A 15,416-nucleotide genomic window follows, 5' to 3' on the forward strand; every position below is an offset into this window, starting at 1 on the left:
CTAACTAGCAGTTATAGCAGTTATGGACTGGCTATAATGTTAAACATTCTAGTGAGCGGTAAGTGAAAACAAAACCATAGTGCACTTACCATCTCTGTAAATGAAATTATGTTTTGTTAAATGCAGTTTACTGCGTCACTTTTTATTAACTTAATTATTAGTGCGTTTTTAATAGCTAGAACAATACTTACAGATACATTATCAAATGTAATTTCGAAACTGATAAATTTGTACTCAAGAAAATGTTAAATACATTTCGAAACTTACATTGATAATTTCGGCATAATTATTGTCTTTCAGAAGAATTATTTAAACCCTTATTTTAAGACATGGTGTTACATCATGTTGTAGAGTCATTAGGTTATATCGATGCATAACAGCGAAAACAATTATAATCGTTATATCGGTGCATAATCATAAAAAATTTGCAGTACCTTCACCGGGATTCAAATCTTCCGAATACGCATCGGAGCCTGTTTCCAGTACCTTATATACGCTCCCTTTTAAACGGCTGCTGGGGATTAGAGGACCAAGACTCCAAATACTGGTTGTGACGAATTATCGTCGACCGCCTTTTAGTTCGGGCGCCATTTGTAGAGTCATTGATGCGTGAACGTGAAAAATGCGTAGTGCCCTCGCTGGGATTTAACGCCGGACCTTCCGAATACGCATGGAGCGTGCTTCCAGTTTCATCATGAAGTTATGTTGAAAGGAGGAAGAAAATACCTTATAATGGTCTTAAAATCGGAGATTAATTTTGGAAAATTTAATCTTTGATTTTAAGCTTCAGTATAGTTCTATTACTGAACTATGTTACGTGCTTCATTTTTAATTTCTTTCTGAACTCCCTCCCCTTTGAATGACTAAATAACACCTCAAATTAGCTTAAATATGGTGGTGAAACGACGAAAACTGGTTTGGGATCCGAGTCACATTAATAGCTAAAAGTTCCGAATCCCTTTTTGATATATTTGTTTTCCAATGATAGTTTCGAAGCACCTGCCTGAAATCGCAATCATGTCCACATACATTTTGTTAAATAAAATGAATATTGTGATTTCGAGTCCATTTAAATTTTTATTTTCATTTTGTTTTTGCTTTATTTAAATGATTTTTTGAAATTTTTCCAACCTAGCTCATCAAATCCGCTTATATTTCATTAATCATTTCCTGTCATTTAAACTTGATTAAATGAATAAAGTATAGGAAGGACTGAAATGCATGCTAAAAAAACTAGTTTTTTTAACACCATAACGATAAAAGAAATGCCAATATTTTGACTTCGTATATAAACATTCAATGAATATTATATACAGGAAATACCTTTTAACTCGCCAGACGATAACAGTAAATATATAGCTCATACATATCACTTTCGACCTCGAGCAGAGATTTGCTTTCCCGTTAGTCACGCAATACAGCGGACTTATAGCATAAAGCTATTATACAAATATCGGCAGAATTAGCCGCAGTGTGCAGCTGATTAGGGGTCGTCACCATATTGCAGAAGAAAAAGTTACAACGATACCCTCAAAATTAATTATTATCTTTACGAAATGAAATAAAATTATTTAGCTATTTATATTATTGTATCAAGTGAAATTTCTAACAAGGGCTAATAACGGTAGGTTTCACTGCTGAAAATGACCAGCAATTTTCAGAACATAAATAAAAACCGACGTTGACCGTACCTCTCTATGGCGATCACCTCTACAGAAAATCAAACACGTCTGGAGCCATAGGGGGTCACCTTAAGGAAATTTTACTCTATACCTATAAAAGGAAATATAATTTATCGATAATCATATTATGTTGAATGATTTTTATCACTCGCCAGGAAATCAATTTTATATCAAAATTGATTTTAATATTTATATTAATTTCGTATATAAATTTCATATTTAAAATTGCTTAATTCGAATATGTTGCATATCGTATATATATACATAATAAAATACAAGAAACATATTTAAATATGAACAAAAATATTCTAAGATACTTGTGTAAGAACTCTCTTTACCTTAGTGAAAATTCATGACATCTTTCAGTTGAGGTTTTAGAGTTGTTTGCTTTAAAAATAGTGAAAACGATGGATACACGGACAAGTAAATCAATTTTAACAACTAGACAGATGATTTGACAGCTCATTTAATCCTAGACTGCATAGGGATACTTATGAATAAGCCAGAACTTTTTAAATTTGCGAAATGCCACCCTAATCGTATAGTGGTTAGTACTCCTTACTGCTGTAATGTTGGACTCAGATTGGAGTCCTGAAGAAGGCTTGGATATTTGTAAGTGTGCAATGTCTGTGCGGCACGGGGGTACTCAAAATACTGCCGAACCAAAAATTCTCTGTAGAGATTTGGTGGTAAGAAAAGAAGAGTGGATGGCCACGGATCCGTCCCCGATTCTGCAATTTCGTGCCAATTTTCACTATAAAAACTGGCACGAAACTTCAGAATTCTTGTAGGTGTAAAATCAATCGCCCCCTGTGAAGCATCTTGAACAACGCTATCGGGGATGAGACGACTAAATGACCGATGGATATTAGAATTTCCGGATGACTGCATTAAGTTGCAAGTATCCAGTCATTTAAATAAGTTTGCGAAGGAAATTTTTGCACCATCTCTTATTCATGCTGATTAACTTATTTTTCAATCTTTTTCTACATCTGCATCGTTAGCTATATGGTTTTTCCCACTCATAAACGTATATTAAAAGAAGCATAGTTCAGAAATAACTATCATACAATTAAAGGTTAATTTCAGCAAAACTTCCTCTAAGAGAGCATGTTCCGTGGAGATGCTTATCTAGAGAACATGTCTGAGAGATGCTTAAATCTACTTCACGGTTACGTTATTAGAAACACTGGGTATCTTTATAGGTATTCTTTATAAAGAAGTGATAGCAGTGAGAGATTTCGTTGAATTATGTTTTGAAAACAAGACGGAATTCTTTTGCCTTCTCCTACTCTTCGCCGAAAGATTATAGTAAAAGATTTTGTTGCGCATAACGCTTAGAGATATTTTGTGAGTGACTATTATTTAAAACAATCTGATGCAAATTAAAAAGTATTTGCTTTTATAATAATAAGCAATAGCCTTTGCTCCTTCACGTCCCATGAACATTTGTAATTAAAAAATTGCTCTTAATATAAATTTCTGCATCCGCTCTTCGTGACTGAATAAATATGCAATATTCCCCTATGTCTATTAAATAGCGCAAAAAAAATAGTTTCTTTACTGTTTATTTCAAAATGCCAGCAGAAATTGTCAATCATCTATGAGAATAATCATTAACAAATTTATCAATACTTAAAGGTTATATTTCTAGGGTCAAAACTACGATATTCATTCTGAAAAATATGTAATCGACCCCATATAAACAACAATGATTTTGTTTACCGTTATGAGTGAAAGCCAGCGCAGATCATTTCTTGTTTCGCGTGACCAAATCACCATGTCATGCTGCGTGACCCAACGCTGAGGCGCGTGTCACCTATAATCACACGTGACGCCAGCCTCCTGACTGTAATCACAACATAAAAAAGTGACTTTGATGAGCCCCTGGTGGCTTATTAGGAGCTGGGCATTAAGCATTTTATTATATATTTTGTTATGGCAAGTGTATGTCATTGTTTGATTTGTTGCAGTGCTTAAAACTTAGACCAACTTCTAGCGATAACACGATACATGAATTAGCAGGCAAACAGGAGCGCGTGATTGCAGTTTCGTATTTTTATCATCTTATGAAACAGAGAAGAAAAGCAAACAAAGTAATTTTCCCTCCAAAGTATTTTGTCTATTAAATGTATGAAACTGTAGATATTTTACATACTAGGTAATTTAAGGATTGAAAAAAAAGTTATTTTGAAATTGCAAATCCATTGAAAAGTATGTTTAATAAACATGATATCAATTTGGCTAATTTTAAATATTAATGCTATAATCTTGCAATATTTTGCTACAAATTAGGGTTACCTCTAAAATAGCTCATTACTTTATACTTGGCCAATAACATTGCAGTTAGAAAAATAAAATGAAACACAGCGAAACTTAAGAAGATCACGTACTGTTCTAGATGATTTTGATTCTTTCGAAGGATTATTCTTTAGAGGTATCGTGTTTAATGACGTTCCCCAAAAGACTGGAGTTTAAAAGAAAGAAAATTTCGCTTAAGAGAAAAGAGCCATTATAGCATTCTCAGCTGGGTTCCTTTAGAATCTAATTTACACGGAAACTTTCTTATCCTCATCGTGCAAATTGAATATAGCGTCTTCAGCAGAACAGCCTCATGAATAATATGAGATGAAAAAACTTAATTCCATTTTTTATGCTAAACTCAAAGATGACATTAATGCCTATTCATTACTTATAAATTTTTAACTGAAGTAACTGATATCAGGAACCAGGTGTATTGATATTTGCATACTGTAATTAAAACGTAACACTTAATGCACAATCATTTCAAATGCTTTAGAAATCGTTGGTAATTGTGTATTATAAATTAGGATTTTTTAAATACTCTTTATTGACTTCATAAGAACCTTAACCTTTGACTACTAACGGGATGTATAGGTAGTACTAAAAGTTTAAAAATTACTGCTGGATTACGACCGTAAGAATCTCCTGTATGTTGGGGATCATCTTTCAGTAGTTGGAAAATCAAGGCGCTGCTGTGCTCGTTGTACACAAATGAAGATAGAGAAAAGAACAAATATAAGATGCCCAATGTGTAATATTGGGTATGCTTTACCCTGTACCATACGATGCAAATCTATTTCATACAATAAAGTTTTCCAGAACAATAGGTGTGCTTATAGTATCGATTATAGTCGATTGCTAGGTGTGGGACAAATGTATCCCACCATTAACTAACGGCTGGGACATATGTGTCCCACCCTTTGGCTTGTAAACGTTTTATCAAAAAAATTCCAAATGCTAAAATCACCTTATTTATGACATATTTTGTTCGCTTAGATACAAAACGGGGTAATTTTTTTTAATTCGTAGTCATTTGAAAGGGCTTTGCTTATAGTGGGAGCAACATGTCTCTATACCTTTGCCCAGGGAAAAACGGGATTGGGTCTAATCAGCGCTCGAAATAAGTTCAATAACTCTTAAAGTTTAAAAATTTGATGCTAAATGGCAAATTTAAAGACTAATTTTTTTATATATCGTAGCCATTTAGTTAGCTCTTCAACCAGCAAAGTAGAGAAAAACAAGTCGATAGAGTCTGCAATTGTCTGCTCCGCATTATGTAAAAAATTTTAAATCTCCGCACTAGATTAAATTTCTTTAAACTTTAATTAATGACATCATCGTGTGGGGCACATATGTCCCAGCCCCCAGGGAAAATTTATATAGTCGATTTAAGTTGTTTATCATTAATTTGTCTTTTAATTGAATGCTTAATTATTGTTAAATGAATTATGCATAATGAGTTTTGTACAAAATCTATTAAGGTTAAAGTTGATTTTGTTTAATTTCACATTAATTGTTTAATAACGTAAAAAAAGTTCAAATAAAAAATTCATCAAATTCCTCTCTTTATACACTAGCGTCCAAAAGTTAAGCATAATTGATGTTCAAGTTAATATCAAGGGAAATCTATGAATCATCCATGAATATGATTACAATACCTACATTACCTCGAAAGAGGCAAACATAAGGTTCAAGAACTTTGTCTCTGTACCTTTTAGCAGTAACAGACCCTGTATCAAAGAAGTGGAAATCTGTGTGGCCATCCAGCATTATGCTTGCCCACACCAAGATTTCCTTTGATGGAATCTTTTTGTGATGTTTCTTGAGTGAACGAGTTCCACATTCTCTACATATCGTTATCCGACGAGTGCATTCAGAGTAAAACGGGAGTCGTCACTGAATATCCCATTGACCCACTCCGGCAAGCTCTAGTTTAACTCAACAAAGTGCTGATGTTTTAGCGTATTTATGCGCAGGCGTGAGAGGAATGTAAACAGCTGGTCTTCTGATATACAGACCTCTGACTACATATATACAGACCTACATGTAAACAGTTTGCCTCGAAATTCGTACTCCTGTGGCTGTACCTCTGACTTATTGCCAAATATCGGTTTTCACGAATGATTGTTACTCTTGGTAGAACTTGTTACTGGTCGTTGAGTAACATCTCTCGTACTGTGACACCTCTACCACAGTTTTGAGATCACACGCTGAGGCACATTGAGAATTTGAGATCGTCCACATTTCAGCATTTCAAAATACTTCCTTTCAAAAACATGTTCAGTTGGCATCTCTCTGTCATCCTTCGGCCTTTTTGATGATTTAGCTCCCTCTTCAGCACAACAATTGTACATAACATGCTACGTAGGCACATGAAACGGTTTTATACTCTTTCTGACTTGCGAACAGGTTTTGATCATGATGACGTCGACTTAAATGTTTTGCATAGGTACACTGTTTCACCTTCAAACAATGATTACTCACAAGTGATTTTGAACAATTTAATTAATATTTACTCACATTCTCCTCCATTTTACGAAATATGCTTAACTTTTACACCAGTGTAGATTTCCCGCACAGACTTTGAAGTCTATGTGTTATAAAAGACAAAGACATAAACAACTAAAACAATTTATGATTAAGAATTTAGAAAGATAATTTGGTTACGTTTAAGAATTTAGAAAGTAAAATTTTCCATTATTACGAATCTGAAACAGAAAAACAACTTCAATTACTTTTTTATCAACTTTTTGCATCATTCCAAGATTTCTTTCTCGATGTAGTCCTGACCGCAATTACTCGATGCCACTTTATCGATGTAACCGTAATTACATATTATTAATAGTACGTCTTTTTATGCTATCGTACAGAATTCAAATTTTTCCATTTTATTTCTACATAATTCTGCATTTATAATAAGCGTTATTAGTGAATTATTTGTTTTATATCAAAACTATTCAAAAGGAAATGGAAACTCTAATTATTGATGATGCATTATATGCCTGCTGAATAAATGTAATTGCATTGAATTGCGAGAACGGAAAGACAACCCAGGGACTTAGAATTAAAAAAAATAATGTAATAAATTCTAAATTCTTCATTGTAGGCTTCTTATTACTTTTGCCACTATAATAAGTCTAAATTTTAGGATGACACAGATTAGAAAGATTTATTCTAAGCATTTTTATAATTTTGGAAAAGAAAGGGAATTATTAATTAAAAGAAGGAATCAAATTAAAAAGGGGACTTTAGAGAGTATTAAAGTTAAAATTTCATCTTAAACACACGAATATATATATATGTATGTATGTATCCATTGATAAGTAATACAACTCACACAAATAGGTATTATATATACTTGCGTGCGTGAAAGCCAGAGCAAAGGCGGAGAAACAAATTAGAAAATGGAGGGGGGGGTACTACTTTTTCTCTTGGATCACTTTTTCCTTTCGCATGTTTTTCTAAGAGTCTCAAATTCCACCATAACACGCATCTTTCAATTTCTGGAGTAAGTTTTATTACGATTTGGAAAGTAGGTACGTGATATCACCCCTTTTATACCTATCTTTGTATTTCGTGTTTAAAAGGAAACGCACGTAGAAGATATAAAAACGAATTATCTCAAAAACTCGCTACCATGCGCCTGTCATAATGCATAACGAACTTACATTTCTTGCATCAGTTAACGTTACTCGAATATCAAGTAGATGTTGAATTATTTAAAAATAGCTCATTGAAATTCACTTCTGCATCTGAGGTATGGCGTTAAGTCCAGGACAAATACGAATGCACGGAAAATATTCTTTCAAGATTTTGTATCTTTTTCTTAGTGGCTAGAATTTATCCTTTGCAGCAAATATCACAGATAAGTTTTCTCTTGCAATTAAGTAGCAATATTACTAGATGTAGACTTATATTTTTTCAAATATTCATGCTGTAAACAATTAACCTATTATTCAACTATAACATTCTGTGAGTTAAAAATTGCCATTGAACGTACATGTGCACAGAGCTGTTCTCTGACTTTAGGATCATAAATCTTTCTTTTTATTACCTAACTCTTTAATGTCGACCTAGAAGTAATAAATTAATTAAACATATAATTTTTTAAGAAATATTTTTATAGCTGTTAAATTCGTATATGTTACTTATCAAAGGGAACTTTAGAAATGCCTATTTATAACGGTATATCAATAGCACAGAGAACAAAACTTAAGCAACGTTTCTGATTTGGAACGTAATTCCGGAAAAGGGTGGGAATTCATACTACAGTGTAACAAAGTAGTACTTAAAGGATGAGGAATATATAGTAGTAAAAATTTAATAGGACGCCCGTACAGTACAGAATGAACAGAAAAAAAGGCTTTATTGATAGAATGACGTTGGTACAAAAAATGTCTTACCAAGAGGAAGACTACCAAACCAAACAGCCTTATTATGGGATTTTTTTTTTTTGTTAACAAGCATTTGTTTCATTAACATTAACAGGCATTCAGTTTTATGGTGTTCTCTGGAGGGTTAGGTCATGGCACCAGGAATCTTCTTGAAATATCCCACAATGGGATTTAAAACAGTGAAGCTTGCTGACCAGTCTATTCTGACGATATCTTCGCTTTCCAGGAGTTCCTGAATAGCATCAGTCCTGTGTGGCTGTGCATTGTCATCCATAAAAACAAAATCGAGACCAGTGGCAGCCAGGAAAAGACGTACATGGGGGGTGGATAACTTCATCACAGTAATGGTCCTGGGTAAGTGAGTCTCTGTTGAAAATGGGGAGCTCCATTCCTCTGTTCATCATAATGCCTTCCAATGAAAGCATGCCACGGGAACTGAAATGGTCTTTTTCCCTGCTGTTAGAGGGATGAAAGTGTGCCTTTTTCTCTCTCCATATCAAATGGCTCCGAGAATCATTTGTCAAAATGAAACGACTCTCATCAGTAATGAGGACGTGACTCCACTGATGAGGTATCCGGTCTTTGTGTTCACTGTACCAACCTAAACTGGGCCGCCAATAGAATGCTGTCACTGAAATGCAGCACTCGATAGCGGGCGAATAGGCCGCGTTAATGAAATCGTCTGGCCACAGTAAAAAACTGGTATGTCATTTCAGAAGAAGCCCGAATGATAAATGAAAGATCTTAGGTCTCATAGAATGGAAGCAGTATCTGATTCGTATTTGTAACAACAACAACAAAAAAAGAAAACCGCTTAGTAAAAGCACTCTGACAGTTAAAATTTTATTTTAGAATTATTATCTTAGTACCTTCAAATCGCGTTGTGGTTAACATAGTGAAGCATGGCTGGTACATCGATAACCAAGAAAGTGTTAAAGTGAAAAATTTCAAATTTTTACCGTCTCTTAAAATAGCTTACTGATCAAATCTTTTATCTGAACAAAGAGAGATTCAAAATTTGATTTTGGATAGATAAAAATCTTTACTGTAGTATTCTATTAACACAGAAATCTTTGATGGTTGAGAGAATCCTTCAGTAATCAGCTACTGACTACTCATAGCATTCACATAGTCACAGAGATTTTCTCGTATCCTGATAGTACAGCTGAGCAAAGTGCTCTCATCTCACTTAAATAAACAGTAAAGAAAACAATGATTATATAAAACGAACCAATTTTCACTGCAAATGACGTAATTTCAGATACCTTAAATTTCATGACGGCAATCTTAACTAAAAGCATAGACTTGGCTGAATTCTATTGCATAGGTTTTTTAATAACACGAAACATTTTTTATGCTGATGTGAGATGGATTGTAAGGTTGAAATGTAAGCTATTAAGATTACTATAAAGAATTTCATTTTGGAATCCGTAATTTGTAATTAGTAAAATTCTCTTTGTTTATTTTGGAATGAATGAGTAGTAAATTTTATGTGAAGAAATTTCTTAACAGAAAAATAAAATTAATTAAGAAAGTTTATAAGAATAAGTCCTTTGATAAGAAAGTGCCATACGTGGAAAATTTTACGGAGCCAAAACTATTACAGTTAAAATGTGATATCTAAGTATTTGCAAAGTAAAGAAAACAAATTTCAATACGAAGCTTTAAGTAAACTAGATGCTTGCGCGGGTAGCTTAAAATAGTAAAAATGAAAAAAAAAAATGTATAATTATTTTATTGAAAATTCCAGGTAATGTCGTTTCACAGAGTCCAACTACTGCAATTTTACAAAAAATGTTAAGGATTCTAATAATAACTTAAATGTTGCTTTTTCTTTCATACATTAATTTAACCAATCTTTTCAGTTCAACGATTCTAAATTTTAGGTGCAACAGATATTATACAATTAGCTGTAGTGAACACTACAGCTCACTTTACAATTTCTTTAATGTATTCTTAACTAGCTGAAGTACCCGGCATTGCTCGAACTTTACGCAGAATGAAGAGACTTCATTTAAGGGGATCAGGGTAGATTTTTTGAAATCTCAGGTGGCCAGTGATTATCCCCTTATTTTGGTTCAAGGTAAATTGCGCAAAATTTTACCAAGCTCAAATAAAATTATAGAACGGTCTACAATTAATACTGCTTTATGTAACGAATTTAATATGAACGGATGTTGCTTTGTTATCGACTAGGCCTCTTTTTCGAAAATGAACTTTCGGAAAATCAACATCCACTCTGTTTGAGTTCTTCACCGTTTTCGAAATATTCGTGAAAAATTGATAGATTGAGTACTTAAATTCTGCTTTAAAGATTCTACACGGCTTTGGAAAATTCAGAAAACTTTCCAGAACTACACCGATCTAAAGAGTAAATGAGCACATCGCCATTAAATTGTTTTATTAAAAACCTCATAGCGAGAACACGCAACAACGGCAACGTGAACCTAAGATGGGTAACCTAATTTCAAAATTAGAACTGCATAGAAATATTAATATTTATTTTTTGTAAAAAATATAAACGCTTTATTATAAATTACTAATAAACCTGCTTAGCATTAATGACTTTCAATGATAATGAGAACATAACAATAGAAACCTGAAACTAATATGGATGACATGCACGTAAGACGTCCTGATGTGGTCCAAGTGGCATGGCTTTTTGAAATTGTGTGTCTACCAGTGACTTTGTCTTGGTTTGGAGGTCAAGTGGGGGAAATTTAATCAATATGGGAATAAAACTGCAGATGTGTATGAATTACACAAACAAACAGGCGCTCTTCTTTATAGATAATATTTTGAAAAGAGTCGGAATGAAAAAAATTATTTAAAGTATTTTACACACACTGGCTAATGAATTAGAAACCCAAGATCAATATTTTATTGGACCATCCTTTCCATGGATAACTGCTCTGATTGGTATGAGCATCGAGTCTACATGCTTCTGGAGTGCATTTACATACAGAGAATTCCATGCTTTGGCTATGCAACTTTTTAGATATTGTAAATTAGATGGAAGAGCAAAGTGTTGTCGGATGCGTCTTTCCACCATATCTCAGACATTTTCTATGGGGTTAAGATCCAGGCTATATGGTGGCCAGGGAAGATGTTGAAAGTAAGACTGATATTCAGCGAACCAATTTTGAACACTTTTGGCATGATATATAATTTCATTATCCTCCATGAAGTATCCGTCGCCATCAGGGTAAAGATGCAACATTGCAGGGTGCACTTAATCTGCCAGTATATCTAGGTATCTCATGGCTGTTCGTTTACCCTCGAAGAGCACCTGGACACCACTTCTATGCCATCAGAACATGCTTCACATCATGATACTCTCACCAGACCCTTACAGAGTGCGAGTAAGGGAAGACAGATTCATGGCTTCATGGAGTTCTTCTCAAATTCGACGTCTTCCATCAGTGCAAAATAAGGTGTAGCGTGATTCATGAGGCCACATTATCCGTTTCGAATCCTCAGATGAACAGTGTCTTCTTTCCCAACACCACTGCAAATGAAATCTTGCATGTGGGGCAGAAATGAATGGTTTTCTCACAGGCACCCGACTATACATTCCTATCCTCTATATTTCTCTGCGCATGGCTCGAGCTGAAATCTCTTGAGAAGAGCTTTGGTTGACGATCTGTTTCAGTTCAAGCATAGTAGAGTCCCTGTTCTGCCGTACATTCATCGGAGACGACGCTGATCACACTTTTGGAAAACTGTGCTCGAACCACAGTTACGTCTTCTAGAGAAAGGCTGTGGGTTCTGATTCCAACTTTTGAAAACCCTTTGATATGTCTGCTTCTGAGAACCCAGTCAGACTTGTTGTCTTCGAAATCAAGGTCCCTGCTAAACGGTTACCAACAATAAGCCCTTACTAAAGAATTTTCTTAAGGGTTAGCAGCATCGGTCTACTTAGCAAAACAATTGAATCTAAACTCTTCATGACAATATTTATATCAATTACAAACTATTTGACATTAAAACAATTTTATAAATAAAATATAGCTTTAATACTTTTAACAATTAGTAATTAGATATATCATGATTTAATACGATTCTTTTTTAAAAAAATCAGACGCATACTTAAAAAAAAGTTTAAAAAATTAGTAAGAACTACGTCTTTTTCTTTCAAATCACTTAGTGTATTAATCAAGAGCAGAAAAAGAAAAGTTGAAAGATAATTAAATAATTAATGCTTCACTGAATAGCAGTGTACTTTCATATAGAAGATGAAAGCATTTTATTTCGAGAAGCAACAAAACATAGTTTTAAAATCATTGGAGTTTTTTTATAAAATTTGAAATAAATAATATTTAACACTTTGCCGAAGAGCAGCAAATGCGCATTTAAAGATAAAAGTATATTATTTCTGCAGGTAGTTAAAAATTGCTTTAATCACTGACTTTGTTGACGAAATATTCATTAAAATTTCACAAAGTTTAGAACAAAGTTTAAGAAATTCGAAATTAAAAAATGTGGGCTTGGAGATGCACATTTCCGAGTGCAGGACATTATGTGTTTAAATCTGGTGATTCTAGGTGCCTCCAAATTTCAAACAAGTCGACGGACGCATGTAGAGATTCATCATTTCTTAATAATGAAGATAAAAATATTTTTAAACGCGTACTATGAAATTATGGTTGCAAGAGTACTTAATTTGAAAATAAAATTTACTTTATTTTTCTATTTAACACCTAAATTTAACAACTCTAAAGGAATAATGCTTGGATTTTATTACGAAATTAAAATATCTTGAAAAGTTGCTTATGACTAGTTTATAAAGCTCTCTGTATTAAATTCTGCTTAATATTTAGGTTTCATATATATATATGTAAATAACTGAAATATTTTTAAGAATGACATGCTAAATTATTATTTATTAGATCATATATGAATGAAACATAATAGAACCCTTAAATTAATGTGACTTTTTTCATAATTGCAGCTTCCCCAGTCATTTCAAGAGCTCTTGCTTCAACTTTACCTCGTCGTCCTCGAAGTGAGAAGAGGCCAATTCCAGATGAACAAAAGGACGATAAATACTTTGAAAGACGGAAAAGAAACAATATGGCGGCTAAAAAATCACGCGACGCTCGAAAAGCGCGGGAAGATGAGATTGCACTGAGGGCATGTTTCTTAGAGAAAGAAAATGCTATCTTACGAGCACAAATCGCAACGCTCAGAGAAGAAGCTCAATCTCTGAGGCAACTGCTGTTGCAAAAGAGACACAGTGAATGGTGCAAGACGTGATCCTACAAAAGAACTGTATTTACTAATCGTGAGAAATGGAAACGCACATGGAAGTAACAGTCAGAATAATCATGATACCCATGTTGTGCCTATTAACAACATAACATGTTGATTTACATGTTCTACCTAAAGCACCAAAACGTATTTAGATGGTTCTTAATTTACTCAAAGTAGAAAACATTAAAAACTATATGAAAAAGAGAACAGGGGCAAATTTATCGTTTATATTCACACATGGGCGAAAATGTTTGACATTTTAAAGTTCGAGATTTCCAGCAAATGTACTTTGCTGCATCTCTTTCAATTTTAAGGTAGTCTCTTACAATTTTAAGGATCACAATTTTGGAAACATAATCAGATTCAAAACGTAAATGGGAAATACTCATTTTCTGAATTTGAAAGTAAAAGTAATTAGACTTTTATCGTTAAATTTATATTTAACGGTTTACTCGATTTCAATTATGCTTAATTTTTTTATACATCTTACTATATCGCCAACCGAAAATTACAATTTTTACGATGACAAATAGTTTGTCGTCATTTTTTTTATTACTTTGCCATTTCAACCCTCATGTCTAGCTCATACATACTTTATAGTAGACATATTTCTATTTTACAAATCAAATTCATTAGTGAAAGATTTTAAGTAATAAATAAATCTAACTTCTACAGTGTCATTACGTAATTACAAGGTAATTTTGTTTTGAATTTTAAATTTATTTGATTTCTTTCCTGGGATTTCTGTATTGAGAAATTAGAATGTTCAGAATCTTAGATATAAAATAGATGTATAATAAATAATGATACTTATAGAGAGAAACTGTTTCAAAAAATCAGTTCTGATTTTTTGAAAGAAGAAGTAATGGATATAAATCATTTATTAAGTAATCATTTATCATTTATTAAGTAAAATTTAAAAAATAATTTAAATAATTCTTTTGAGTCCTAACTGAGAATATACGTAAATAAACGGTTAAAACATATAACTAAATTCTAGTCCTGCCATATGCTAATGCTACATATATTAACTTATCTTAATTTTATGAAAAAGGAAATAAATATCAGTCCAAATTTCGAATTTATTTGTTATGAATATCACACACAATTATATTTTACTGTATTTAATAAAGTTTGACTTCATATTTTTGTTTTGTGAATTTTTTAAAGTAGATATATGATTTAAAAACTTAAATCGTACTTTTCTGCGCAGTAAAACTTCCGTTATATTTTGAATGTTATGGCATATTATTTCTACTAGGTAATTTATATTGACTTTTACATGTTGTTTTTAGCAAGGATTTTACTCTAAAAGTGTTTATTCTTACTGCACTTTAAACATTGATTTATAATTAATCAATATGCCGTTTTACGTAGACAAAAAATAGAAAATAAATAAGCCCGCAGGGAAAATGCCACTAATAGGTTTATTTTACTTAACAAAGAGAACGGCTAATGCAATCCCTCCATTAATAGCAATTCCGACATCTGATTGCGAATAATATGATTTTGCTGTAATAAGCCATGCATTTTGTGCAACAGAGAATCACGATATATAGCGTGGAAGAGACCATAATAAGAAAACCTCGAAGCACGAATACATTCCGATGCAGTCATTTGGCAGATCTCCCGTAAATTATTATTATTATTTTAGTTACCGATTTAAATACCAGATTTTGATGGTTAGCAGTAAAGAATGCTTAGGTGAATTAGTTTGCCGAAGTGACATTGTTGCATAGCCTTTTTTGTTTTTTTTTTATTGCAACTCAAGTATTATTGCACG

The 15,416-nt window shown here is 33.0% G+C and overlaps 1 protein-coding gene across 1 annotated transcript in view; it reads left to right on the forward strand.

Annotated features, from left to right (window-relative positions):
- Positions 1-14,778, forward strand: part of LOC118188125 (uncharacterized) — a 32,633-nt gene extending 17,855 nt beyond the window's left edge. Inside the window, exon 2 of the mRNA XM_035358487.2 lies at positions 13,332-14,778. Coding sequence (XP_035214378.2) covers positions 13,332-13,636 — 305 coding nt within the window. The 3' untranslated portion in view covers positions 13,637-14,778. The remainder of the gene's footprint in view (positions 1-13,331) is intronic.
- The last annotated feature ends 638 nt before the right edge of the window (positions 14,779-15,416 follow it).

This window comes from Stegodyphus dumicola, chromosome 5 (assembly GCF_044657685.1).
Source record: "Stegodyphus dumicola isolate Sdum_Otavi_A_Nest chromosome 5, ASM4465768v1".
Classification (NCBI taxonomy): Eukaryota; Metazoa; Arthropoda; class Arachnida; order Araneae; family Eresidae; genus Stegodyphus; species Stegodyphus dumicola.